At 44.3% G+C, this 26427-nt stretch overlaps 1 protein-coding gene across 2 annotated transcripts in view; it reads left to right on the top strand.

Annotated features, from left to right (window-relative positions):
* Positions 1 to 785: 785 nt before the first annotated feature.
* The window catches only part of ENPEP (glutamyl aminopeptidase), a 114475-nt gene continuing 88833 nt past the window's right edge, over positions 786 to 26427 (top strand). The window contains exons 1-3 of one of the 2 annotated variants that reach the window (XM_030190855.1): positions 786 to 1894; positions 12295 to 12436; positions 23128 to 23259. In XM_030190855.1, coding sequence (XP_030046715.1) covers positions 1182 to 1894; positions 12295 to 12436; positions 23128 to 23259 — 987 coding nt within the window. In that variant the 5' untranslated portion in view covers positions 786 to 1181. The remainder of the gene's footprint in view (positions 1895 to 12294; positions 12437 to 23127; positions 23260 to 26427) is intronic. The other variant, XM_030190854.1, reaches the window with a different exon arrangement.

The following is a 26427-nucleotide window of genomic DNA, read 5'->3' as shown; positions in this document are numbered from 1 at the left end:
AAAAACACTCCTTTGAGATTTACTACCACTGCAGTTGATAGGCAATCTCGCGGGGTAACCTTAAAGCACTAATTTAAAACTAAAGAAATGATTCCTTAATAATTAGCTGGTTTAATTTATGCCATTTATCACAGGACACACAGGAACATACAGACATAAAATTAAAACAGTAACCTAATCCTGATAAGTAGAAAACTTGAAGCTTGACGCCGGGTGGGTGGGAGGGCTAAGTTTCGGGTGAGGCGACCGGCGGCGCGCGTGCCAACAGAGAGGGCTCCATGTGCCCTCTCTGGCACGCGTGCCATAGGTTCGCCATCACTGCTATAGAGTCACCACACAAACTAAAACTTGTCTGCTTTAAACAAAGTGGAGTGGAAGGAGCTTGTGCTGTTCATAAGGTGATAATCACAATTTGAATATTTTCTGTATGACATGTTCCAAGAAGGATAACTCCATTGCTGGGGTACATGAAGTTTGTGGTTATAGAACAGTACCTTCAGGGTTTATATAAAGATTCTGACTAATCCTGTAGAATACAGCACACTCCCATACAGAAGGATTTGTTCAATGACGTTATCAATTATCATGCTAACTTAAAAGTGTGTGTGTGTGTGTGTGTGTGTGGGGGGGGGGGGGGGGGGGGGGGAGGTATGGTATGGTATGCGAAATTGACACATACATAGCTTACCCCTGGTGCCATCCCAAATATTTCTGGCCAAAGAAAGACGCCACTGCAATAAAGGACAGACAGATGATGGAAGAGTTTAGTTGTTACCCTTTTCTTTGTGTGGTCCACTCCATCTCAAAGTTGCTGACGGAGTCTTAGCATGTGACGACTACTGATAACACTGCACCGCCGATTTATGTTTAACTCAGCACCGAAAGGCAGGGGGAGGGAATGAAGATGCGGCATTTATAAAGGAGCAAAGAGAACATCACCAACCCTCTTTTGCCAGCCGGGAGCCTTGTACTACTCTTCTCTCGCACCGCAGCGGGCAGGCTGCAATTTCAAGCTGTGCATCTGAACGCGAAAAAGAGGCAAAACACTCCAGAAAAAAAAAACGGATACACAAATCTACGGAGTTTACTTCTAAAAAGCTTGGGATAGACCTTTTATCGCAATTTACTTGGTTTCGGCTACTTTTTGTACTTCAGCTCCTGAGAAGAGTTTGCAAAGAGGAATGGAAAGGCTGGCGATGGACGACGACGGGTGGAAGACCAAGCGCTACTGCATGCGGGGCAAGCACGTGGCTCTGATCTGTGCCACGGTGGCCGCTGTGGGGCTGGCGGTGGGGCTGGGCGTGGGGCTCACCCGACCTGAGCCCTGCCCGTCCTCCCCCACCCCGGGGGCGTCCGCGCCACCCTCCCCCACCCCGGGGGCGTCCGCGCCACCCTCCCCCACCCCGGGGCCGTCCGCGCCACCCTTGCCCACCCTGGGGCCGTCCGCGGCGCCCTCCCGCACCCCTCCCCAATACAGTCCCCCCTGCCCTCCGAGCACCAATGACCAGGGGGACTGGAAAAACTTCCGGCTACCGGACTACGTTATCCCAGAGCATTACAACCTGAGGCTGAGTGTCTACATGGCCGACGACTCGTACTGGGGTGCGGTGAGCATCGAGCTGCGCCTGGAACGCGCCACGCGCCACCTGTGGCTGCACCTGCGCGAGACGCGCGTCACCCTGACCCCGTCCCTAATCGAAGCGCGCACGGGCCGCCTGGTGCCGCTGCGGAGCTGCTTCCAGTACCTGGCCAACGAGTACGTGGTGGTGGAGGCGGCGGAGGAGCTGCAGCCCAGCTCCGGCAACTTCCGGCTCAACCTGTTGTTCGACGGCAGGCTGAACGGCAGCCTGGTCGGCTTCTACAGGACTACCTACCTGGAAAACGGAATTGTCAAGTAATAACTCATACATTTTTTTTTCCTCTTTATCTGTGTGTGTGGTTTCTTAGTGACCGTTAATTCTGCTCATAGCCTCCTGAAAAAAATCAAAAACGCATATGTTCGATTTGTCTGCGGATAAAGCAGTTTGGTCGGTTCTCCTAATGTATTGCAGTAAAGGTTAATAAAAACAAGTGTTTCCCCCCCCCCCCCCCCCCAAAAAAAAATAAATAAATAAATAAATAAAGATGATACCGTTTTGTTAGACTAACTTGACAGTACTTTCATAAATTAAGTAAGCCATTTTTTGTTCATTCGGTCCTGACCTCTGCAAAGTGGATTTAGCTGTGAAAATAAGTCAAAATATATTTATTTAGTATCCTTTATTTGTATCTGTGTTCACATTCTTTGGAACAAATTCCCCCTCCTTTTCCTTTCTGTCACTCCGATTGGCTGCTGATTTTTTTTTCAACAAAATGTAATATTAGACAAGGGCAACCCAAGTGGCTGGTTGTGATCCTGCGCAAGTCACATATCTCAACATTACATTACCCTAACTACAAATGTCTTGTGAGCTCACTATAAATATATAAACAGCTTTTGTGTGTAGCAAGAAAGGTGGTTTATCAAATTCGTGATCCTTTACCCTTTAAACTCAACACAGCTTTTACATTATCATTTCTTTAAGGAACAAAGTTATTCAACACCCCTATCACCTATGTGAAAAGAGTAACTGCCCCATAAACTTAATAACAGTGTACCACCTTTAGCAGCAATAATTGCAGCCAAAGGCTTTCAATAATTTGATATTGGTCTTTTGCATATGTTGAGGAATCTTAGCCTACTTATTCTTGCAGAACTACTTTAAATCAGACACATTTGAAGGTTTTCAAGCATGGACTGTTCATTTCCAGGCCTACTACAGAATCTCTATTGGGTTCAAGTCAGTACTTTGTCTAGTCTAACCCAAAACCTTAATTTTATTTGTCATTAGTCATTCACATGTAAACTTTCTTTTGTATTTTGGATTGTTGTCTTTCTGCATAACCTAATTACGCTTCAGTTTCAGCTCATGGACAGAGGATCAGACATTCTGCTTAAAAAGTTTCTGGTACAGTTAGGATTCGTGGTTCCTTTGTTAATGGCATGTTTTTTGGGGTCCTGAGCCAGCAAAGCATCCCCACACCACTGCTCTACCTCTACCATGTATGACTGTTGGTATGATGTGGTGATGCTTTTAGTGTTGAATGCTGAATGCCAGAATAATGGGACCTGCTTGTCCAGAGAGTTCTGCTTTTAACTCATCTGTCCATAGAACATTATCCCAAAAGGCTTGAGAATCTTCCAGGTGTGCTTTTGCAAATGTGAGACCAGCCTTGTTACTTGCCTGTGAACTCTATTTTTACCCAGTCTTTTAATGTGGCATCATGAATTGACCTTAAATGAGGCGAGATTGAACTTTGGAGGATGTTTTGTGATTTCCAGATGAGTTGTTAATGTGCCCTTGCAGTAATTGTACTAGCAACTGACTTAATCCCACTTCTTTGCTACTGACACAGGGATTAAAAGAACTATGAATATCTACAAAAAATTCAAATTTGGAAGAGTAAGGAAATGTTCAGTATAGGCTGTTCCAATCAGCCGAGCTTGATATCGGTGAGAAACGCTGATCCTTTCAGCTCACTTAATTATCTCTATATATCATTAGCTTCTCCACAATTGTTCCTTCTCGTGAATTTTATATATTTTTAAACAGTCTTTCACCACTTTTTTGTATTATGCAAATATTAGTTCATCCATCCTTTCAAACAGACTTCTTTCACTATCATGTGGGTATATACCGTACATTCCACTATTAAAGCACCAGTAATTAAAGCAGTAAAATGTGAACTTATCTTCATGTGTATTTTCACTTCACTGCCACTTGTATTCCTCATCTCTTATGGCATTTCCTTTCATCATAGTGTAGCGTTCTTGTAGAAGCTTTGAGGTGACTAGATTACTCACTTTAAAGTTCAGTATATAGTGAGGTTTAGATTCAAAAGGGTTGGCTGCAGTCAAGCCTGGCTCAGCTGAATCTAATTCTCAATTAACGTGAACTTCATGTGTATTTTCACTTGACTGCAGATCAGCGCACGTCCAGCAAAGCACCCTGTTTCAGCTATTCCTTCATCAGGGACGCCAGTGCTTCCATTCCTTAGATTTTAAACTTTGCTTAACGGGTCTCCATCATGGCAGTGCAGAAACCTAAAAGATATATATCCATCATTAACGTAATGACATCACACTGTTTCATCCAACTTTGTTAAACCCTGCATTTCACACAGTGGCATTCCATTGAATCCCATGGGAAAAACAGAACTTAATTGAAAAATCCAGTACTGTTCGTGCAGAGGCAAAAAGGCTTTGCAATCTCCCTGGAATTGTCCTGGTGTTTGTTCAGTAATACACCATCTCATATCTGTGAAAACGTGCTGTTGATCAATACAGTATGGCACCATCGGAGCAGTCAGTATCTTGGTTTTCAATCTACTACGATGTTCATTCAACCTTTGTCTGATCGTCTTAGTGGTGTTCCTAACATACAGTTTCGAACAAGGGCATATAATGACATATATAACAAACATAGAACCACAATTTGTGGAATTTTTTAGATGATATACTTTCTGTATCACAAGTTAGAAACATAGGGCAATCTTTACAATGACCACAGGGTTGATGCCCCTTACAAGGGGCCCCCTCTGCTTTCTGTACAGAGGTATATGTAGAAGATATCAAATGACTAGCCAGATTTTTATCCCTAGAAAAGGCAACACAAGGTCCTTGATGAAAAACCTGATGTAATTGGAGGATATGCCAGTGTTTATTGATACAGCACACTATGGCTGCTGATCTGTCTGAATGAGAGAGAACACAAATCTGTTTTTCTTGTGGTTCTTGTAATTCAATAACAATTCTGGATTAGCATAACATGCTCGAAAATAAGCTTGTATCGCCTTTCTAGGATATCCCTTCTCCTTAAAACGTAGACCCAATTCCTTGGCCATTTCCTGAAATTCTTGTAAGGATCCACGGATTCTTCTAATACACAAAAATTGGCCAATAGGTCCTGCATTTTTCTATTGACAAGGATGACAACTGGAATATCTCAAAAGATTATTCTTGTCAGTTGATTTTAGAAAAACAATGCGGTCAATCTACCATTAAACTTGTAAACTAACGTATCCAAAAATGTAACCCTTTCTTCATGATGGGTGACTGTACACTATTATCCAAAGAATTAATCCATTCTACAAACTCTTTTAACCTTTGTTCAAATCTTTGTTCTGATGATGTCCAGATAAAACAAAACAAAAAAAATCATCTAAGCCACTTTGAGCCTGCAAAGAGGTGGGATAAGGTGGGATACACATGCAATAAATAAATATAAAGTATACCCATATTAAAATGTTAATAAACCAATGAGAAGGATATTCATTTGTCCAAACTCTGCAACATAAAGGTTAGCAATACTGGAGGCATCCACTGTTCCCATAGCTACCCCATGTTTTTGTAATTAAAACTTGTTAACAAAATTAAAGTAGTTGCGAGTTAGAATGATTGTGGTGATGATAGTCAAGAATTGGACTGAAACCCTATGTCCCGCTTGACTGACTTCCAGTAAACATTGGACCAAATTAATGGTTTAAGTTTGTGGAATACTTGTGTATAAAGTTTTAATGTCAATATAACCAACAGATGATCAGTGGTAAGACCTTGAACATCACATGTTTTGTTAAGAAATTATGTGGTATCCCATGTATACAACCTAGTCTGACTAAAGCCTTCATAAAATGATCTAAAAATGTAGACAACATCTCCAAAACTGTACCCCTGAGGGACACAATAGAGCTTCGTGGTGGTTTGTGTAATGTTTTATGAATTTTAGGAACCATGTAGAATTAGGTATACTGGGATATTTGACCTTCAAAAACTTATGCTCTGACTTAGTTAATTGGCCTTGATTGAAGGCCTCATTCATCATTTCAGAGGTTTCAGTCATAAGCCCAGATGTTGGATCTTTGTTTAGGGAGTACCATTGATTCGTTTTCTAAATGTTGCATGACGTCACGTAAGTAATCATCATGATACCACATTACAATCACATCCCCATTACCTGCTGATTTAATAACCAATCATGAGTCAATGCCTTGGCTTCTAATTGTGTTAAATTATTATAGAACTTGGTATGAGAATGTTTCTCCATTAGCTCTATGTCCCAAAGGAGCAGATCTCTAAATGTGGAGATAGCGGGGTCCAAGTGGAACGTCCAAAAACAACAAAGAGAGTCCAATTCTTCCGTAAAAACAACAGAGAAAAAACAAAAGAACGGAAGAATCCAGAAAGACCAAACTCGAAGATATAAAAAGCCAAATTTATTGCAAAAGACCCTACACGGTCTGTGTTTCGGCCAAGGAGGTCTTCTTCAGGGTTCCCAGCCTGTTTTTCTTCCTTGAGCACACAGTCCACCACAAGTGGAAAGAGCTGGCTAAACCCTATGGACTTGTGGTGGACTGTGTGCTCAAGGAAGAAAAACAGGCTGGGACCCCTGAAGAAGACCTCCTTGGCCGAAACACGGACTGTGTAGGGTCTTTTGCAATAAATTTGGCTTTTTATATCTTCGAGTTTGGTCTTTCTGGATTCTTCCGTTCTTTTGTTTTTTCCCCAAGTGGAACGTGCCTGAAATAAGGACTCATTTGTGTTAGGGACTCAGCAAAGAACAATCTAATTTGTAATGATCTAATAATCCTTGTAATGTCCCTTCTAACTGTGAAGGGATCATGTCACTGAGATGGTATGAAGGATAAACTTTTATTTAACAAGGATAATTGTTCTTTAACGGAATCCCAGAGATATTAACCACTATCGAGTCTTGGGGCTGGAGAACTGTGTCTGAGCTCGTCCCCTGCTGTCTGTCCAATTTCGTGTTCAGCCCCTCCGTTTGTATGACCTCGTATTCCTCCTGCTGGAGTATGGATCCTGTTGAAAAAAAGGTCTTGCTGCCAGTTCCTTGATGAGGTCTGGCTAATTCCCCATCATTACCACTTTTAGAGTTATCCTCTGTAAACTCTTCAAAGGACATGTGCTTCTTGACTGGCTTGGCTTGTGCTGCTGGCAATGCTTGTTCTGTACCTTTCAGTTTTTCCAGCCATTGGTATATAGAACCGTGAGCATCATTCTGCGCATCCCGCTGAAACTTTATCTTATTTTGCTTTAGCTTTGTTCTAAATTGTTCCAAGGCCTGTTGATATTCTTGCAAGTTACCTTGAAAACTCTTTGCCTGTGTGTCCGCTTGCAAATCATTAAACAATTTATCAGCTTGGCAAGTGACTTCTACAGTAGTTTCCTGAATGGCATCAACTATAAGGACCATTAAATCTAAGGCACATTTATTCAAAATGGCTGCCCATTTATCAAGAAATATCAAATTGTTTGTGAAAACCCTTGGCTCTTTCTGAATTCGAAGACCACAGAGTATTCTTTTGACATTTTATATATTCTATAAGAAATAAACTACATAACTCCATCCAGATCACTGTACGCTGTAAATTGATCCACTGATCTTTCTGTTCAGTAAATGTACCCAAACTGCCAGTATCAGTATCTTGTAATAAAGATGACCTAGATGTCAATTGGGAAAAATGTTCTGCAGAATAAAACTAAATGCACTGCCATGCAGATATTTCCTTGAGGATAAATACTGAAGTAAATCACTTGAAAATGTATAGAGCCCCGGGGGAGAGAGAAATGCAGACAGTACTAACAACTGGATCAATCCCACTTCTTTGCAGCTGACACAGGGACTACTATGAATATCTACAAAAAATTTGAATTTGGAAGAGTAAGGGAAGGTTCAGTATAGGCTGTACCAATCAGCCAAGCTTGATATTGGTGAGAAATGCCAATCCTTTCGTCTCACTTAATTAGCTCTATACATCATTAGCTTCCCCACAATTTTACTCCTTCTCATTTGTGAATTTTATGCATTTTTTAAAACTGTTTTTCACCACTTTTTAATTGTACAAATATTAGGTCAAATCACACTATTCCCAATATCTAGTCAAAATGAAAGCTTCATCCATCCTTTCAAGCAAAGACTTTTTTTCACTATCACGTGGGTATATACCATACACTCCACTGTTAAAGCACCAGTGATTAAAGCAGTACAATGTGACCTTATCTTCATGTGTATTTTCACTTCACTGCAACTTTTATTCTTCATCTCTTATGGCATTTCCTTTGATCATAGCGTTGCGTTCTTGCAGAAACTTTGTGGTGACTAGTTTACTCACTTTAAAGTTCAATATGTAGTGAGATTTAGATTGAACAGGGCTGGCTGCAGTCAAGCCTGGCGCTGTTCCATCAGCCGAATCTAATTCTCAATTAAATTTGGTCAATTGGTTTGGTTGAAACTAAGGGGGCAGTTACTTTTTCACATGGGTGATATGGGATTGGGTAACTTTGTTCCTTAAATTATGTAGCAACGTAAAAGCTGTGTTATGTGTTTACTGGGGTTCCCTTTGTGTTAATATTACATTTTGTTGAAAGATCAGAAACCAGCGTGACATGCAATAGGGATAATCAAGGAGGAGGCAAAAACGTTTTTCACATCACGATCTCTGTGTGGCATAAAAAGTGCCCCTCCCCCACAAAAAAGTGAAATAGCTACTTGTCCTTTGCAAGTGCAGATATCTATAGAACCTATATTTAGATTCCTCATAGTTAAACCACGGTCAGGGCAGAATAACTGCTGGACCATTTTAGCAAGGAACTGGTGGAATTGCACTTTTCTCCATTTTTTTTTCACAGTGACAGACAAGATATACCAGAGGTTGTTAAAAAGCAGGTTAGGGAAACACTTGATTGGGGGGGATGAGCTACAGAAATAAAGATGAATAAATACAAATAAAAATAAACAATATAAGGTGATTATATTTTAATTGGAGTAACTTTATGCATTTTTTGACAAGGAGCTAAAATGCCCTTCCTCAGGTCTGGATAGAATGAGCAAAAGATGGCAATATTAGAAAACGTTAATGAATCATAAAAACGTTCATTCCAATTATAGTCCGAAGGTGAAAATACAGGGGGGGAGGGGGGGGGGTGGAAGAGGTTGGTCAGAAAGTGTTGACGATAGAAATTTTGTTGGCTTATAATGTGTTTAAGATTTAAATATTTTGGCCTGGTTTCTTCTTGGTTTCATTGTATCTGATTATTAGCTTTTTAGAAGTCTTGCATCATTGGATTGTTTTAATCTTTCTTTTAAGTATGCTATTCAGAAGATCATTAGTGCAGTGTTCTGGTCATGAAAAGTAATGTCTCACAGATGTCACTTTGGTCTATTTTGTGGCTTCTGATTTTATGCTTGACCTGAGAGTTGGCTTTGTTTTTTGCATCTCCCACCCTCTGGAATCCATGCTTCCCAAGGAGTGTGGGAAGAGGTCAAATGGGGTACGGAGAAAGAAACTTTCTGGATAGAGTGAAGGCAGTTATACCACGAATAACTGTCCTAATAACTGTGTACTATTGTAATTTTAGTGACATGTTGGCATTGTTTAGTGACTAACAGCAATATATGTAGCCGTCTAGTGGACATATGGTTTAGGAAGGGGGTAGGTTTCATTGGTCAGTTAACATTTTATGGTTCCTGTACACTTTTAAGGACCCCTGCTCTACCGCACTACTTGTGAACAGTCTTCCTACTCAAAATTCTAAAAAAAAAAAAAAAAACCCCCTTTTAAACATCTTATCCTAGCATATGAGGGCTGGCATGATGGCAAAAGCACCCCTCTCCCCTTTTTTTGCTGATTCTCCCCCTGTATGGGCCATCCATTAAGAATGTCGGTTAACAGTCTATTGTCACGTGATGTCTTTTGTCTATATAGTATATTCGTCTTCACCAAGCTATACTATATATGATTACCATTGCCAAATGGCTCCAACACCATTATCTTTTGCACCAAATCCTGCATTCTCCTGAGGACTAGATCTACAATAGCTCCCCCTCATGTCTGTCATTGAACCAGCAGCTCCATGAAGTAGTCATTTAGGGGCCCTTTTACTAATGCACACCTAAAAGTGGCTTGTGCTGGTGTAGGTTTGTGTTTTGGACATGCGCAGGTCCATTTGTTCAGTGCACCTGGAAAAAAGGCATTTTTTGTGCCGGAAAATGGAAATACGGCAAAATTAAAACCATCACGCATTAACTAAGAAGGTTATACTACCTGTTCAGTGAGGTACTGCTATAAAAGATATGCAAGACTGCAGAATAGAAGTATATCTTAAGATGTCCTTTGAGGTTGCGGCCTTATGTTTTCAGGCATCCGTATCAGGCTATTAAGCTACTAGAGTCTGTCTTTGTTTAATTCAGCAAGTGGCTGTTATTACTTTATACTCAGATCCTCATAGATTTTTCCTAATCTATAAGTGGGTTTAACTTATTTGGCTGATGGCTTGTATGACTTACTCAGAGCTTCTGTGAAACATGTGGCGCTAGTAATTTCTGTGAGACAAATTCTTTGGAGCAGATGTGGCTGAGTTTAACTCTCACCAAACTACCCTTTAGAGGCAAGTTTGTTATTTGATGAAGACTTAGAGAAGCTATTTAATGACTTAGGGGATGTTAAGTCACTTCGAGGCATATTTTCAAAGCACTTACAAAGTTGCATAGTAACCTATGGAATTTTGTAAGTCTGTGTACTTTGAAAATGAACCCCATTGTCTGTCAGAAGATAAAGCCAAAATCTTCTTATCAGTTTTCCCACTCTAGGTCTTGTTTTTGTGAGAGAGATTTATTTATTGGGATTTATTAACTGTCTTTATGAAGAGATTCACCTAAGGCAGTGTACAGCAGATGCCTAGATGCTCTTTCTCCTTTTTCTAAATCCCATTTTCAGCAAGGTAAATTTTCCTTTTGGGGTGACGAGATCCGTGGCCTCCTCTTCCCAACCAGTGAAGGTGCACATGTTAACTCCGACATTTTGATAGGTGGTCGCCTAACTCTTAAGATGAGTGGACCAGAATCGCTCAAGATCAGTGGGTCCTAGAGATTATCAGGGAAGGCTACAAACTGGAGTTTTTTTTACTCTGACAGATTTTTTTCTTGGAATCTCTTAGCAGAGCCCCAGCCAAGAAATCAGTTCAGGCTACTGCTTTTTACAGTTGACAGGGATAATTTGCAATCTTTACTCTGCTGTCCCCTTAAAGTCTCCTGACTGACTTTTGCTTTGTTAGAACCACTCTATTGGGATGCTCTTCTGTTTTTTGAAGGTGTCCTTCAAAGGTACCTCACTCTGAACCATGCATTCCTGCACAATTGTTGGCTTTCCCCAAGTCTCTAGTTTAGAAACTTCTCTCTCCTTTTTAAGTGTTGCCAGCAGCCTGGTTCCATCCTGGTTAAAGCAGAGCCCATCTTTTCGAAATAGGTAACTCCTTCTCCAGAAGGTTGCTCAATTCCTATCAGATCTAATCTCTTTGCCATCGTCTCATAGCCTCTTGGGTCCTGCATGTGGAATGGGGAGCATTTCTGAATATGTGACTCTGGAGTTTCTTAATTTCATTTACCTACCTCAGAGTCTAAATTTGGCTTTCAGAAACTCTCTTCTATGTTTTCCTAAGTCATTCCACATTTATCAAGACAGCTAGTTGCTCCCCAGTACTGTCAAAAATCATATCTAGGTGATACTTAAGGTCTGCCACCATTTTTTTCTATGCATGGCCAGACTGAAAAACAGGACTCTGGTCCTTCTTGGTTCATTACAAGCATGTGTCTCTAACACAAGGCAGTGCTTATTTTTGGCATGCTCCTTACTTATGGAATCAATTACTATATGAGTTGTGGGATAAGTCAATTTAAATTGAAATTGAAAGCTCATGTTTTTTTTCAACAAACCTTTGGATCTCTTGGCTATCCTGGGTATATGATGGAAGATCTGGATAGTGTTTGAAGGTTTGTTGGAGTGTAAATATTGTAGATAGAAGAGATCTGTTTGTTCTTGGATGAGTGATGTGAATGTAGCTTTTCTTAAATTCATGGAGTTATTTTCTGTTAAGTTTTGGTTTGTAAACCACTCTGGTATTTTTGAAGAGTGGTATATCAAATGTTGTAACCTATTAAACAAAACTGGATATATATTCACTGTATCCCAGCAGTGGCATTTCCCCTGCGTCTTGGTGATAAGAATAGGTTGTGTCCATGGCATGTCTGATCTGTGCAAATGGTCTGAGCTAGAAATCTCTATGTACTGTCCTTGTTTGGGTTTTAATGACACATTTTGATTTGCTTCATGTGGTTGCTCTAAAGAATGTTCACTTCTGAACTTCAATAGAATATAAATCAATATTTCTTATATAGGTTTTATATATTTTTTATTCTCCAGGAGTATAGCAGCTACAGATCATGAACCAACAGATGCACGAAAGTCATTTCCTTGCTTTGATGAGCCCAACAAAAAAGCAACCTTTAACATAACTATCATCCATGAGGAGCAGTACGAGGCACTTTCAAATATGCCTGTATTGGTATGTTTTAGAGAAAATGAGTCTACTCATAACAGGAAAAATCCTATTTATAGACTTTTGTTGTAGGAAGTTTGGTGACAAATGTGTTCTATTTTATATATATGTGATTATCTCTGGGAAAATGTGAATAAAGTAGTGGATCCAAAATATTGAGAATGCTCAGTTTTCATGTCATAGGTCCATAAGCAGTCTGAAAGTTATGTTTGAACTTCTGTCCTTTTTTTTCCACATAAAAGGATGAGGTTTAAATTGTTGCATTACAAAATGCTCTAACAGAATCATTTTTGGTTTCTGATTGATGTGAAGGGGCATTTTCGATATGTCGTCTAAGTCCAACTTTGGAAGTTTTGCAAAAAATGTCCAAAATCCGAATAGGAAAGAAGGTCATTTTCGAAAAAGAAAAACGTATTTCCTTGTCATCAAGCAGATGAAGCCATTACGTATGGGTTGTGTCTATCAACCAGCAGGGGGAGATAGAGAGCACTCAACTTTTTACAGTGCCTCATGGCCAGCTAGCTCCACTGCCTCTTCAGTATTCTCTATCTCCCCAAGCAGGGTGGCTGCAGCTTCTTCGAGCTCCATCAAAAATCTGCCTGGGGTGGCTCCTGGCTTGCCAGTTGTTAGCCGGGGTGTTAGAGGCTATAGCAGCTTCACTTTGAAGGCACATAGGCTAGCCTTTTCCCTGCCTTACCCATGCCCCCGTGGATGTGGACATATTAGCTTGCTTTTCCCTGTCCTTTCCCACTCAGTGGATGCAGGCACATTGGTTCGCCTTTCCCACTCATCTGAGCCTCCGGAGTTCTTATTACCTCTGCTTTCCTCACAGCGTTAAAAAAAAAAAAAAAAAAAAAGTTGCGTCGCGCTTTGGCGCAGCGACGTTGGAACAGAGGTTTTCCTTTGATTCTTTATGGGACTGGAGCTGTGATACTCGGTCCGGTGAGGTAAGAGTGTTTTCTAACTCCTCCGGGGTGGGCCCGCGATCGGGGCGTTTTTGGCGCGAAACCGCCATTTTGAATTTTCCCGCAGTTTTCGGCAATGGCTGCAGAGAATGTAAAGCGCTGTTACCAGTGTGGCAAGCGCAAATCAGCAGCGGGGCTCTGTAAATCGTGCTGTACAGGTGTAAGAGCCGGCCCGAGCATGGCGAGCGATGATTCTGCCCGCTCAGAGCTGGCAGCGGACGCCATTTTGAATTCTCCGCATGGCGCAGCCTCCGTAGAGATGGAGAGCCCTGAGCCCGGGGGGGGAGGGGGGGGGAGAACACCTCGAATTGAGGCTATTCAGGGAGCGGCTAGCCCCGGATGGGATCTGGGTGCCCGGGGCGAGTTTTTCTCCCCTGATTTTGTGTTGTTATTGCATAAAGCATACATGCTGAAAAGAGCTCTCCCTCAAGGGTCGTCTGAGGCCCCTTCTATTACCCCCCCCCCCCCCCCCCCACGGTGGATTCTGGCCTGGGACTGACCGCTGAGGCTATTTTCCCTGATAATTGGCATAAAGAAAAGCGTAGAAGGGCTAATTCCCATTCAGATTGTGGTGCACCTCCTTTTTTCCCCCCGTGGTTGGGCTGTGAGGATTCGGAGAGTTCTGGCAAGCCTTCTGGTCTGAGGAGCCAGAGTCAGGTGCAGAATTACCACAGGATCTGGATGATCCCTCCGCGGTGAGGATTTTCCACCGTGATGAGCTGCCAGCGCTTATTTCAGATGCCCTACAGGTCCTTTCTATTGAAGAGCCTGACAGTGGCATGGCCTTCTCTGTGAATCCTAGGATGGCTAGTACCAAAAAGCCTGCTCGAGCCTTTCCTTTGCATGACTCCATCCAAGAGCTTATTTCCGCTCAGTGGGCTGACCCTGAGGGACCTTTGCAAGTTTCCAGGGCTATGGGGCAATTTTACCCTCTGTGTGAGGAGCATTTGGCTCGCTTTGCAATGCCTAAAGTAGATGCCCTAGTCACTGCGGTGACAGAGAACTACCCTCCCTGTGGAAGGAGGAGTTGCCCTGAAGGATATACAAGACCGTAGGCTGGAAGCAGCACTTAAACGGTCCTTTGAAATTGCAGGTCTTACTGTTCGGGCGTCTGCATGCAGTTGTTATGCTGCTAGAACCTGCCTGGCATGATTGCAACAGGCAGCGGACCAGCCCGGAGATGGAGCGGAGCCCTTCTCGGATGTGGCTCCGCGGCTGGAGTCGGCCTTGTCCTTTTTGGCTGATGCCCTCTATGATATTGTCAGAGCTTCGGCTAAACAAATGGCAGTAGTAGTGGCGGCTCGCCGTCTTATTTGGCTACGACATTGGGCAGCGGACATGGCCTCTAAGCAAAGGTTGGTGAAGTTGCCCTTTTAAGGCCTTCTCCTATTTGGTGAGGAGTTGGAAAAAATTGTTAAAGGCCTGGGAGATCCTAAACCCCAGCGCTTGCCCGAAGATAGGCAGAGGCCTTCCTCCAAGGGCCAGGCGGTCCACTCCTCTTATAGACCTCGCTTCCGTGAAGCTAGAAGGTACCGCCCGGGGCGTTCTGCTGAGTTCACTTCTCGTGCCCGTTTTCAGCAGAGGAACTCCTTTCGCTCGGACAAGCGTTCCGCAGCCACCGGCTCTAGGCCTGGAGTTCAGGGGCGACCCTCTCAATGATGGTGCGCCGGCCCCCTCCTCGCTTCCTGTCATCGGAGGACGTCTTTCCCTCTTTGCCGAGGAGTGGGCCAATATTTCCTCAGATCAGTGGGTTCTGGACCTGATCAGAGATGGCTACAGAATAGAATTCAACGCCCCAGTAAGAGACGTGTTTGTGGAGTCCCGATGCGGTTCTGCCGCCAAACGGGCGGCAGTAGAGGAGACTTTGCAAGGTCTGATTCAGTTAGGCGTCGTGTCCCCGGTACCTACCGCCAAACACGGCTACGGCCGATACTCCATCTGCTTTGTGGTGCCGCGAAAAGGTAGGTCTTTTCGCCTGTTACGCTCTGCTACACTTCTCCAGGATGGGTCGGTTTCTGTTTCCTAACCCGGCAGCCATCATCCGGCTTGGAGCAAGAGCAGCAGCCATCTTGGCTAGCTCAGGAGGGGGCAGCCATCTTGTCTAAACGAGAACAGGAAGGAACTCCATATCTGGTCGTGGGAGGATCTCTTATGGGGGCTGCCGTGTTGGATGCACCTGAGTTTGGTTTGCTCTGATTGCTTCACTATTTAAAGCACTGCCTCCAGGCCTTCTTTGCTTCGGCCTCAATTGTTCTGAGGAGTTGCTGTGGGAGTGCTGTTCACGGACTATTCTTCTGTTCCTGTTTACCTGTGCACCGGACCTTGGCTAGTTTTCTCGGATTTTGCTTGTTTGCTGCCTGCCTTGACCCTGGACTGATTTTGACTATTCTTTGCCTGTCGGAGTATCTGGTTCTGGACTGTGTCTGTTTCTTGCCATCCTGGTCAGCGGCTGTGCAACCCAGCCGGTTCCAGAAGTCCTGGTGGCCGCCTGCAGCTGGGAGCTCAACTCCCGGTGAACGGTGGTCCCTTTCCAGGTGAAGCTAGGGGTTGTCTGGCTGCCTGACTGAGTGCGGTAGCATTCCATCTCTGCCGTGCTCTGTCGGGGCACAAGGGCTCACTACTACCGGGTCATAACATCGCCCTATTCTGGACTTAAAAGAATTAAACAAGTCCCTGAGAGTGTGGCATTTCCACATGGAAACCCTGCGCTCCGTCATTGCTGCGGTACAGCCAGGAGAGTTTCTCACGTCTCTAGACCTGAAAGAAGCTTACTTGCACATACCAATTTGGCCCCCGCACCAGAAGTTTCTGAGGTTTGCGGTATTGGGAAAACATTTCCAGTTCCGGGCCTTGCCTTTTGGCCTCGCCACAACTCCCTGAAACTTTTCGAAGGTAATGGTGGTAGTAGCTGCTTTGCTCAGGCGAGAAGGTATCAGGGTTCACCCGTACCTAGACGACTGGCTCATCAGAGCAGACTCTGTAACAGAGAGCTATCAAGCTACAGCCAGAGTGGTCTCAGTACTTCAATCTCTATGCTGGGTCGTCAATATGGCCAAAAGTCACCTGACCCCCTCGCAATCTCTAGAATATTTGGGGGCCAGGTTTGACACAGACTCGGGCTATGTATACCTACCCGAGCTAAGGCGGTGCAAGCTTCAGAATCAGGTCCGTCTGCTCCTGAGGATGCCCCGCCCGCGAGCTTGGGACATTGTCCAGCTGCTGGGATCGATGACAGCCACATTGGAAGTGGTGCCCTGGGCGAGAGCACACCTGAGACCTCTACAGTATTCCCTACTTCAAAGATGGTCTCCAGTTTCTCAGGATTATCAATGCAGACTTTCTTGGCTCCCTGCGGCCCGACTCAGCATGGAGTGGTGGCTCTCAGATAGCATGCTGCAGCGAGGAATGCCGCTGGCGCTCCCCGATTGGTGTCTAGTAGCGACAGATGCCAGCCTGAAGGGCTGGGGCGCACATTGCAAGGGGAAGCATGCCCAGGGTCTATGGACACCCGAGGAGTCGAAAGCGGTGTTTCAGGCGCTTCTGGCCTTTCAAGTGACCCCAGAAGGATTGGCTGTCAGAGTGATGTCGGACAACACGACAGCAGTGGCCTACATAAATCGACAAGGCGGCACTCAGTGCAGAGCACTGGCCGCGCAGGCTGAACAGATTTGCCACTGGGCCGAGCTGCATCTCACATTGCAGCTCACATTGCAGGTCAGAGCAACATGCAAACCGATTATCTAAGCAGGCATCAGATCGATCCAGCAGAATGGGAACTAGCAGACGAAGTATTCCTGCAGATATGTGCCAAATGGGGCAAGCCTGTGATGGATCTTATGGCGACAAGTTCAAATGCCAAAGTCCCGTGCTTCTTCAGCAGACGGAGAGATCCTCGCTCGGCAGGGTTGGATGCCTTGACTCAGTCCTGGCCTCCGGGCCTACTATATGTGTTCCCTCCGTGGCCCTTGATAGGGTGCGTGCTCCTGCGGATTTGGCTGCACCCAGGAGAAGTGGTCCTCATCGCCCCGGATTGGCCCAGGAGGCCTTGGTATGCGGACCTCCGACAGATGCTAGTGGAGGCTCCCCTTCCTTTACCTCTGGTACCGAACCTGTTGTCACAGGGCCCGGTAGCCATGGAGGACACCTGCCACTTTGGTCTTATGGCATGGCGATTGAGAGGGCGCAATTGATGGACAAAGGCTATTCAAACAGTCATTTCCACTCTCCTGCAGGCCCGCAAGCGTTCCACTTCCGTGGCTTATGCCAGGATTTGGCGCCAGTTTGAGTCTTGGTGTGCTTCAAAAGCGATCTCACCCATGCGGGCTCCTGTCTCGCCGATTCTGGACTTTTTGCAGGATGGTGTACAAAAAGGCTTGGCTTTTAATTCCCTGCGGGTGCAAGTGGCAGCGTTGGCCTCCCTTCGTGGTAAGGTTGAAGGCGTGTCTTTAGCTGCTCATCCAGCTGTGGCACGGTTTCTTAGTGGGGTGCTTCGGCTCCGGCCTCCCGTGCGAGCACCCTGTCCAGCTTGGAACCTGGGGCTAGTTTTGAAGGCCCTGCAGGCTTCTCCTTTTGAGCCGCTTCGGCGAGCATCGGAGAAAGATTTGACACTAAAGGCCGTTTTTCTTGTGGCCATTACTTCGGCGAGACAGGTGTCAGAGTTCCAGGCGCTGTCCTGTAGAGACCCATTTCTGCAATTCTCAGAGTCCGGGGTCACGGTTCGGACCGTGCCTTCCTTCATGCCTAAGGTGGTTTCAGCGTTTCACCTAAACCAGCCTATTTTCTTGCCCTCCTTTGATAAGGAGGAGTTTCCAGAATCTTTTGGGCAGTTGCACCTGTTGGATGTGCGCAGGACTCTGCTGCAGTATCTGCGAGTTACTATCTCTTTCAGGATCTATGATCATCTGTTTGTTTTGCTATCAGGTCCTCGCAGAGGGTCTCCAGCGTCTAAAGCCACTATTGGCCGCTGGCTCAAAGAAACTATCTTTTCAGCTTATCTGCTTGCCGGCCGGTCTCCGCCTGTAGCCTTTAAGGCGCATTCTACCAGAGCGATTTCTTCCTCTTGGGCTGAAACTGGAGCACTCTCTCAAGAGATATGCAGTGCAGCAACATGGGCTTCTAAGCTCTCTTTTGCCCATTACAGGCTGGATGTGGCTGCTAGGAGGGATGCGCGTTTTGGAGCACAAGTGCTAGCGCGTGGTGTGACCTGTTCCCACCCTATATAGGGATTGCTTTGTTACATCCCATACGTAATGGCTTCATCTGCTTGATGACAAGGAAGGGAAAATTAGGTTCTTACCTTGGTAATTTTCTTTCCTTTAGTCATAGCAGATGAAGCCATGAGCCCTCCCTGTATGATTGTCTGTATGCTGTGAATCTGTTTCAGGTTCTGTTCTTGTTTCCTGAAGTTCCTTCCTTGGGAGAAAGTTGAAAAACAGTTTTCAGGATTCATGTTCTCTTATAGGAGGATGAGTCCATTCCCTCCAGTTTATGTATTGGAGGATGAGTTTATTTCCTCCAGGAGGTTGCGTGTATCCCCTCCAGTTATACAATAAGGAGGACGAGTTTATTCCGTCCAGGAGGATGTGTTCATTCCCTCCTTTTGAGTTCATGCTCTTGTTAAGGGGCCATCGTTCGCTGTGAGGAAAGTTCATGTTATTCCCATTGCGGTTTGCCATACTGCTTTGGAAGCTTCAAATACTGAAGAGGCAGTGGAGCTAGCTGGCCATGAGGCACTGTGAAAAGTTGAGTGCTCTCTATCTCCCCCTGCTGGTTGATGGACACAAGCCATACGTAATGGCTTCATCTGCTATGACTAAAGGAAAGAAAATTACCAAGGTAAGAACCTAATTTTCCCATCTTCTTTCCTCCTCGAAATGCACCACCTGTTCCTCTGACCCCCACCAACTTACTTAACACCATCTCTCCTACTATCACCCCCCCTATCTGTCATATCCTGAACCTCTCTCTCTCCACTGCAACTGTCCCTGACACCTTCAAGCATGCTGTAGTCACACCACTCCTCAAAAAACCATCACTTGACCCTACCTGTCCCTCCAACTACCGCCCCATATCCCTCCTACCCTTCCTGTCCAAGTTACTTGCCAAATCCAAAGGTCACTACTCCATCCTCATCCTCCTCGATCTATCCGCCGCTTTTGACACTGTCAATCACAATTTACTTCTTGCCACACTGTCCTCATTTGGTTTCCAGGGCTCTGTCCTCTCCTGGTTCTCCTCTTATCTCTCCCACCTTACCTTCAGAGTACATTCTCATGGTTGTTCCTCCACCCCCATCCCGCTCTCTGTTGGAGTTCCTCAGGGATCTGTCCTTGGACCCCTTATCTTCTCAATCTACACCTCTTCCCTGGGCTCCCTGATCTCATCTCATGGTTTCCAATATCATCTTTATGCTGACACCCAGCTTTATCTCTCCACACCAGACATCACTGCGGAAACCCAGGCCAAAGGATCGGCCTGCTTATCCGACATTGCTGCCTGGATGTCCAACCGCCACCTGAAACTGAACATGGCCAAGACCGAGCTTATTGTCTTCTCACCCAAACCCACTTCTCCTCTCCCCCCACTCTCTATCTCAGTTGATAACACTCTCATCGTCCCCGTCTCATCTGCCCACAACCTCGGAGTCATCTTCGACTCTTCCCTCTCCTTCTCTGCGCATATCCAGCAGATAACCAAGACCTGTCGCTTCTTCCTCTACAACATTAGCAAAATTCACCCTTTCCTCTCTGAGCACACCACCCGAACTCTCATCCACTCTCTCATTACCTCTCGCCTTGACTACTGCAACCCAGTCCTTACCGGCCTCCCACTTAGCCATCTATCCCCCCTTCAGTCCGCTCAGAACTCTGCTGCACGTCTTATCTTCCGCCTGGACCGATATACTCATATCACCCCTCTACTCAAGTCACTTCACTGGCTTTCGATCAGGTACCGCATACAGTTCAAGCTTCTCCTACTAACCTTCAAATGCACTCGATCTGCAGCCCCTCCCTGCCTCTCCACCCTCATCTCCCCTTACGTTCCCATCCGCAACCTCCGCTGTCAAGACAAATCACTCCTTTCAGTACCCTTCTCCACCACCGCCAACTCCAGGTTCCGCCCTTTCTGCCTTGCTTCACCCATGCTTGGAGTAAACTCCCTGAGCCCATACGCCAGGCCCCCTCCCTGCCCATCTTCAAATCCTTGCTCAAAGCCGACCTCTTCAATGTCGCCTTCGGCACCTAACCACTATACCTCTACTCAGGAAATCTAGACTGCCCAACTGGACATTTCGTCCTTTAGATTGTAAGCTCCTTGAGTAGGGATTGTCCTTCTTTGTTAAACTGTACAGCGCTGCGTAACCCTAGTAGCGCTCTAGAAATGTTAAGTAGTAGTAGTAGTAGTAGTGGTCTGCAAAACGCTCATTGCTACCGGCTGAATATTGATCCCTATATAAAATGGTTGATGTGGCCATAAGCGTCTTAGGCAGCCTTCTCTGCTGAAACTCAGGAGTGCTTCGCCCCAAACCTTGTTGATACTAACTGCATGTGTGAGGGGGCTTATAGAACACTGCCCCTCTCCTTCGAGTAAAGTCCCTCCGATAGCTTGAGCCACCTTAAGAACAGTCCCGACAATATTCTGTACCACCTTAAGAGCCCAAGACCTGCCCCAGGAGCAGGTGAGCTGGGAAGGGCAGAGCCCCTACCTGGGAGTATAAGAGAAGGGGCCAGGCTGAGGACAAGGAAGCCCAGGGGAAAGAAGACTTGAACCTCAGCATTATGAGACAGAAGTACTATTTTGTGCTGCCAAAAGAGAACTTTCTAAGTTTGTTTTAAGGTCTGGTGGGAGCCAGATCTGAAGTTTGACAGAAAACTGGAATTCATTGGTTGTGTTTGGGGGGTGTGGCCACCCCAGCAGCTGAAGATTTGCCTGGCCTACTGCCAGAGGTTGTTAATACTAAAATATATCAAACCTCAGGCGTTTTCTTACTCTACATCTCAGGCCTGTGAGAGGAAACAGACCCGAGGCTTTCTTTAAATAATACTACGTTTGCATTCATACTTTGTTGTCTAGTGACGTTACTTCACTGGCCCACTCCCAACCCTTGCTCGGGGTCTCACACTGCTCTTATAAATGTTTTGCAGCACCATTGGAGTGCTTGACTCTCTTATATATTCCTGTACCCATTGATATTTTCAATTTCCTTAATATACTGTTGAAAATTGAAAAAAGAGAATCAACTCCTCTGAAAAGCAAAAGAAATGTATGGCATCCGAGCCTAATTAGGTTTTCTTACAGAAGAATTTCAGCTGTGCAGATTATATAATTTGTTTTGAAAATGTGGGAGTTCAGTTGTATAAGATAATGATGCTTGGTGCTTTCTTGCCTACAGGAGGGTGCTCAGATTCTTGTCTGCCACTTCCTCCCCCATTCTAAATGCTGATGTCATAGCAGGAATTGAGAGGGCTAGTACAGAACAGTTGACAATGGAGAGGTTGTGCTGCTGCATACATCTGCAACCTGATTTGTCCTGTGAGAAAGTGTGGATAGTGGAATATGGATTTATTAGACTTCATGACTGATCAAATAAAAAGACTAATATGGAAATTTTTTTAAATATCTGTCAGTAGTATACTTTTATATTCCGCAACTATCTTTACGCTCTGTGCAGATAACAAAATGTTCAAGAAGTTTGCACAATCCCTGAAGAGCTAATATTTGCTAAAGAACTGTAGTTAAAACTAACATAAAAATATTTTCTAAAAAAAAAAAAAAAAAGCTTTCAAATGCTTTCTGATGTCAGTCATCACAATTTGATTGGTATACTGGTTTTTACAATGCAAGTGAAAAGATTATGTGGATGTGTGTGACGAAAGTCGATTCTAAAAAGTAAAATACAATCTACAAGTGGTCAGTGAAATGGGTCTTTTAGTTTAGAATTGCATAAGGAATCTTCTTAAGGTGGGAGACTAGTAGAGACATCTCTCTGCTTCTAAGTCTCCCCAATCTATAGGTGCTAATGATTAAATTCATAGTTCTGAAACCACAGATGAGGTAATGAAACAGTTCTGTTTATGGACAGCAAAAATACAAAGGACAGGGATCTTCGATTGACAACAGGGTACAGATGGTTTTATGAAAAGCAAAACGTGTCTAATAACATAATATTTTTCTCAACTATTGATATGGAAACTATAACAATTCTGACGTCGTCTTAGTAAACTAAACATTCTATATGCAATTTGTAAACTGGAGGAGAAAAACAATTGTCAATAGTAGTCCTAATCTAAAGGTAAGCACCTTGTATTTTTAAGTCTTTATACTTCCTCCGTCCTGGGGCCTCTCTTAGCTTCCAAAAACAATCATGTTCACACTGATTAGGCCCTTTTCGAGAGGTCAGTGAGAATAGCAGAGATTTGCATCTTTCTCAACAGCTCATTAAAGGCAATTTCTTACAATTTTAAGACGTAAATGTTAACCCTGAGTTTTCCAGATACTTATGTGAATAGATAAATGTTCATAAACATAGATATATGTCTGTATAGTAGGAAACGAAAAAGTATTCTGGCAGTCCCTTCTTGTTCAATTTTGTGGATTTTGAAGGGTCTGCATGAAGCAGTGTGAAGCTAGAGAAGTAATTCTGAAGATCTTTCAATCTGGTGCAGCTTCCTATCTCAAACTATTTGTAATGTTGATGACAAAAATTAAGATTATTTCCTTGTCTTTCCTTAGAGCTCTGTTTCATATGAGAAGGGATGGAATATAACTACCTTTCAAAAGTCTGTACCCATGAGCACCTACCTGGTGTGCTTTGCTGTGCATCAGTTTGATTTCATAGAAAAAATATCCAGCAGAAGAATTCCTGTAAGTACTCAGTTTTTTTGTTTTTGTTTAACTGTTTCTGACGTTCTCTTGAATGACCTGAGTTTTGATAAGCAAATTTTGCATATATCTTGTAATTTTGCTTTTTTGTCTCCTATGTCTTATAGCCTTTCACCGTTGATCATTGGGATTTGAACAGTGACTAGGCCTTTTAGCACTTGGGGTAGGCAAGTTTAGTTTTCCTCCTGTTTCTACTTTGATCTCCTCTCCTTTTTCCCTTCACTTCCTACACTTTGACCCATATTCCCTCTTGTCCCTCACATCCTAGATGATAGGAGAAATGTGCACTGAAAATTTTTTTTTCTCCTACCTCATACTTTCGTGTCAGTCATTTTTCTTCCCCAGATGACTTCGTGCCCTGGGTGGCTGCTTCTCTTGCCTACCCCTATTTATGGCTCTACATAGCTCTCTCCACTATCTAGGTTGCATGGGCACTGAATACTCTGCTGTCCTTCCCATACCTCTTTGATTACCCCTAGGTGTATTAGAATCCAATGTGTGACCTTAAAAACCTGAGTAGTGAGAGACTCTTCAGTTAACAATGAAAGCACTAGAACCTGGAGGTTTAAGAAGCAGTGCAATCAACTTGGCCTAAGGTATCTTATGCAAGTTGACAAAACAAAATGAAGATTCCCTTGTCTACTTTAAAAAAGCTCGGGGCTTGGTGCCGACTGCTAATGTAAGGTTGCTGCCTGCGGTGGCAGTGAGGGTGTGTGAAGCCATGGGGGCTACAATGTTCTGTGGTTGCCATGGCCATGTGTTCTGAGTGTATGGGACTGCTTGTGAATGTGGTGGCTGCCACTTGAACCCAGGAGTAAGAAGGTGCTCGATTTTGGATGCCATTGGCAGCAGGCAGTTGTAGACCTTGGAGCTGGGTCTTTCAGCCCTCAATCTGGGGAGCTCCCCAAGGCTATGAAGGATGTTCTTTTGGTGGGAAATGCTGCTATTTCTTGACTACTACTACTACTACTATTTAGCATTTCTATAGCGCTACAAGGCGTACGCAGTGCTGCACAAACATAGAAGAAAGACAGTCCCTGCTCAAAGAGCTTACAATCTAATAGACAAAAAATAAAGTAAGCAAATCAGATCACCAGAGGAAGAAGAGGCAAATCCACCAGTGCTGTGCAGGGCTAGAGAGTTGGATGTTTCAGAGGTGGCCAGAGAGGACTTGGATTCTAAATGTAGCAAGTCAACTCCTGAGAAAATCTCCCTCAGGATTCTGGATTCACCTCATGCATAAAGTGTACTTCATGAGGAAGGGGCAGCTGGTAGGATCCCCAGGGCTTCCAGAGAAGGGCCAGAAATCAGAGACAGGTGTTCCTGGAGTCAAGAGGCTGCAGCTGTCGCTGGAAAAAGGCTTGATGGAGAGGCATTGGCTTCTGAGGACTCACTGCATCTGGGTGCCCCAGGATCTTGTACCCAGCTAGTGGAACCAGAAGACTGGACTTGGGAGATTCCAGAAGATGCTTCGGTTGTGTGAATCTTTCACAGGAATGAATTGTCCTCCCTGATGTCCAGGCCCGACAAGTGCTGAAGATCTCAGATACAGAGCTGGTGGAGGTCACAGAATTGAGGTTCCCCATCTTGGAGGGGATCCAAATGCCCCTTCAAGCCTTCTAGGTGTATAGGGCTATAAATGAAATAATTACAGTGAAATGAGATACCCCTGATGCAGGGCTGAAAGTTTGTCTGTGGTGAGGCTTTACCCCATCCCATTGGCAGAAAAGGAGGTTTTGCGTTTTCCAGAGGTGGATATTCTGGTCTCTGCAGTCACCAGGAAGACTTCTAAGTACCGTAGGATGGATTTTTACTTGAAGCAGGCCTTTGAAGTACTTGCCATGGTCTTCAGAAGCTTGTTGGCTAGGGCCTGTTTTCAATGGACCAAACAGTTGCCCATTGAAATGGTAAAAGATGATGATGAGGTACCATCAGAGGCAGCCTGGTTTGAGATGGGGGCAGCTTTTCTAGCTGACAGGCTCTGCGATCTCATTCAGACCGTAGCTGGGGGGATGGCCTTGGTAATAGTGGTGTGGAGGTCCTTGTGGCTCAACAATTGGGTGGCAAACATAGCATCCAAGAGTTGCCTTAGCAAGTAGCCATATAAAGGAAAGCTGCTGCTACTATTACTACTTATTTCTATAGCACTACTAGACGTATCCAGTACTGTACACTAAACATGTATGAGATAGTCCCTGTTCGACAGAGCTTACAATTGATTCAAGACGGACAAATAAGGGCTTAGGGAATTACTTATTGTGGGAATGATTAAAACAGACATAGCTACTGAACAGGTGAATAGGAGGTAAATGCAGCCTGAAAAAGGTGGGCTTTTAGCTTAGATTTGAATATGACCAGAAAGAGAGCTTGATGTACTGATAATAAATCTGTTCCAGGCATATGGTGCAGCAAGATAAAAGGAACAGAGTCTAGAATTGGGAATGGATGAGAAATGTATAGAGACCTACCCCATGAATGGAGTTCTCGGGGAGGGGTGTAGGGAGAGGTAAAGTGGAGAGATACTGAAAAGCTGCAGAATGTATGCACTTGTAAGTCAATAAGCAGAGTTTGAACTGTATGTCTAAACAGGGAGCCAATGAAGTGACTTGGGAGGGCTAATGTGAGTGTAGCAACACTAGCGGAATATAAGTCATTCAGCAGAATTTTGAACAAATTGAAAAGGAAAGAGATGGTTTAATGGGAGACCTGTGAGAAGCAAGTTGCAGTAATCTAAGGGTGAGGTAAGAGTGTGGATAAAGGTTTTGATGTGTGTTCTAATACTATACTATTACTGTATTGTATTTACCTCAGATACTGTATATTTTTATTGTGATGCACAATGAACTTAATCAGCGCAAGAGGACTCTCTGGGTGAGCTCTTGCAGGCCATACTGTGGAAAAGCAGTGGATTCAGCCGTAGTGATCTGATGTTGAATCTTAGGTAGAATTCAGATCTTCTATAAAAACCTAGCTTTTTCAGCAAGCTTTTAATAAGTTTTTACATGATAATTCAGCACGGGTGTTTAGGGGGCGAGAATTCCAAAAGAAAGGGGCTGTGAAATAAAAAGCGTGATGGTAGCTTCAAGGTGAACAAATGTGGAGCCAGAAAGAACTAGATGATCATTTTATGGAACGAAGAAGACTGGTAGG

Source organism: Microcaecilia unicolor, chromosome 2 (assembly GCF_901765095.1).
Source record: "Microcaecilia unicolor chromosome 2, aMicUni1.1, whole genome shotgun sequence".
Taxonomy (NCBI): Eukaryota; Metazoa; Chordata; class Amphibia; order Gymnophiona; family Siphonopidae; genus Microcaecilia; species Microcaecilia unicolor.
Note: the sequence above shows the minus strand (reverse complement) of the source record. Positions and strands in the feature narration are given on the sequence as shown.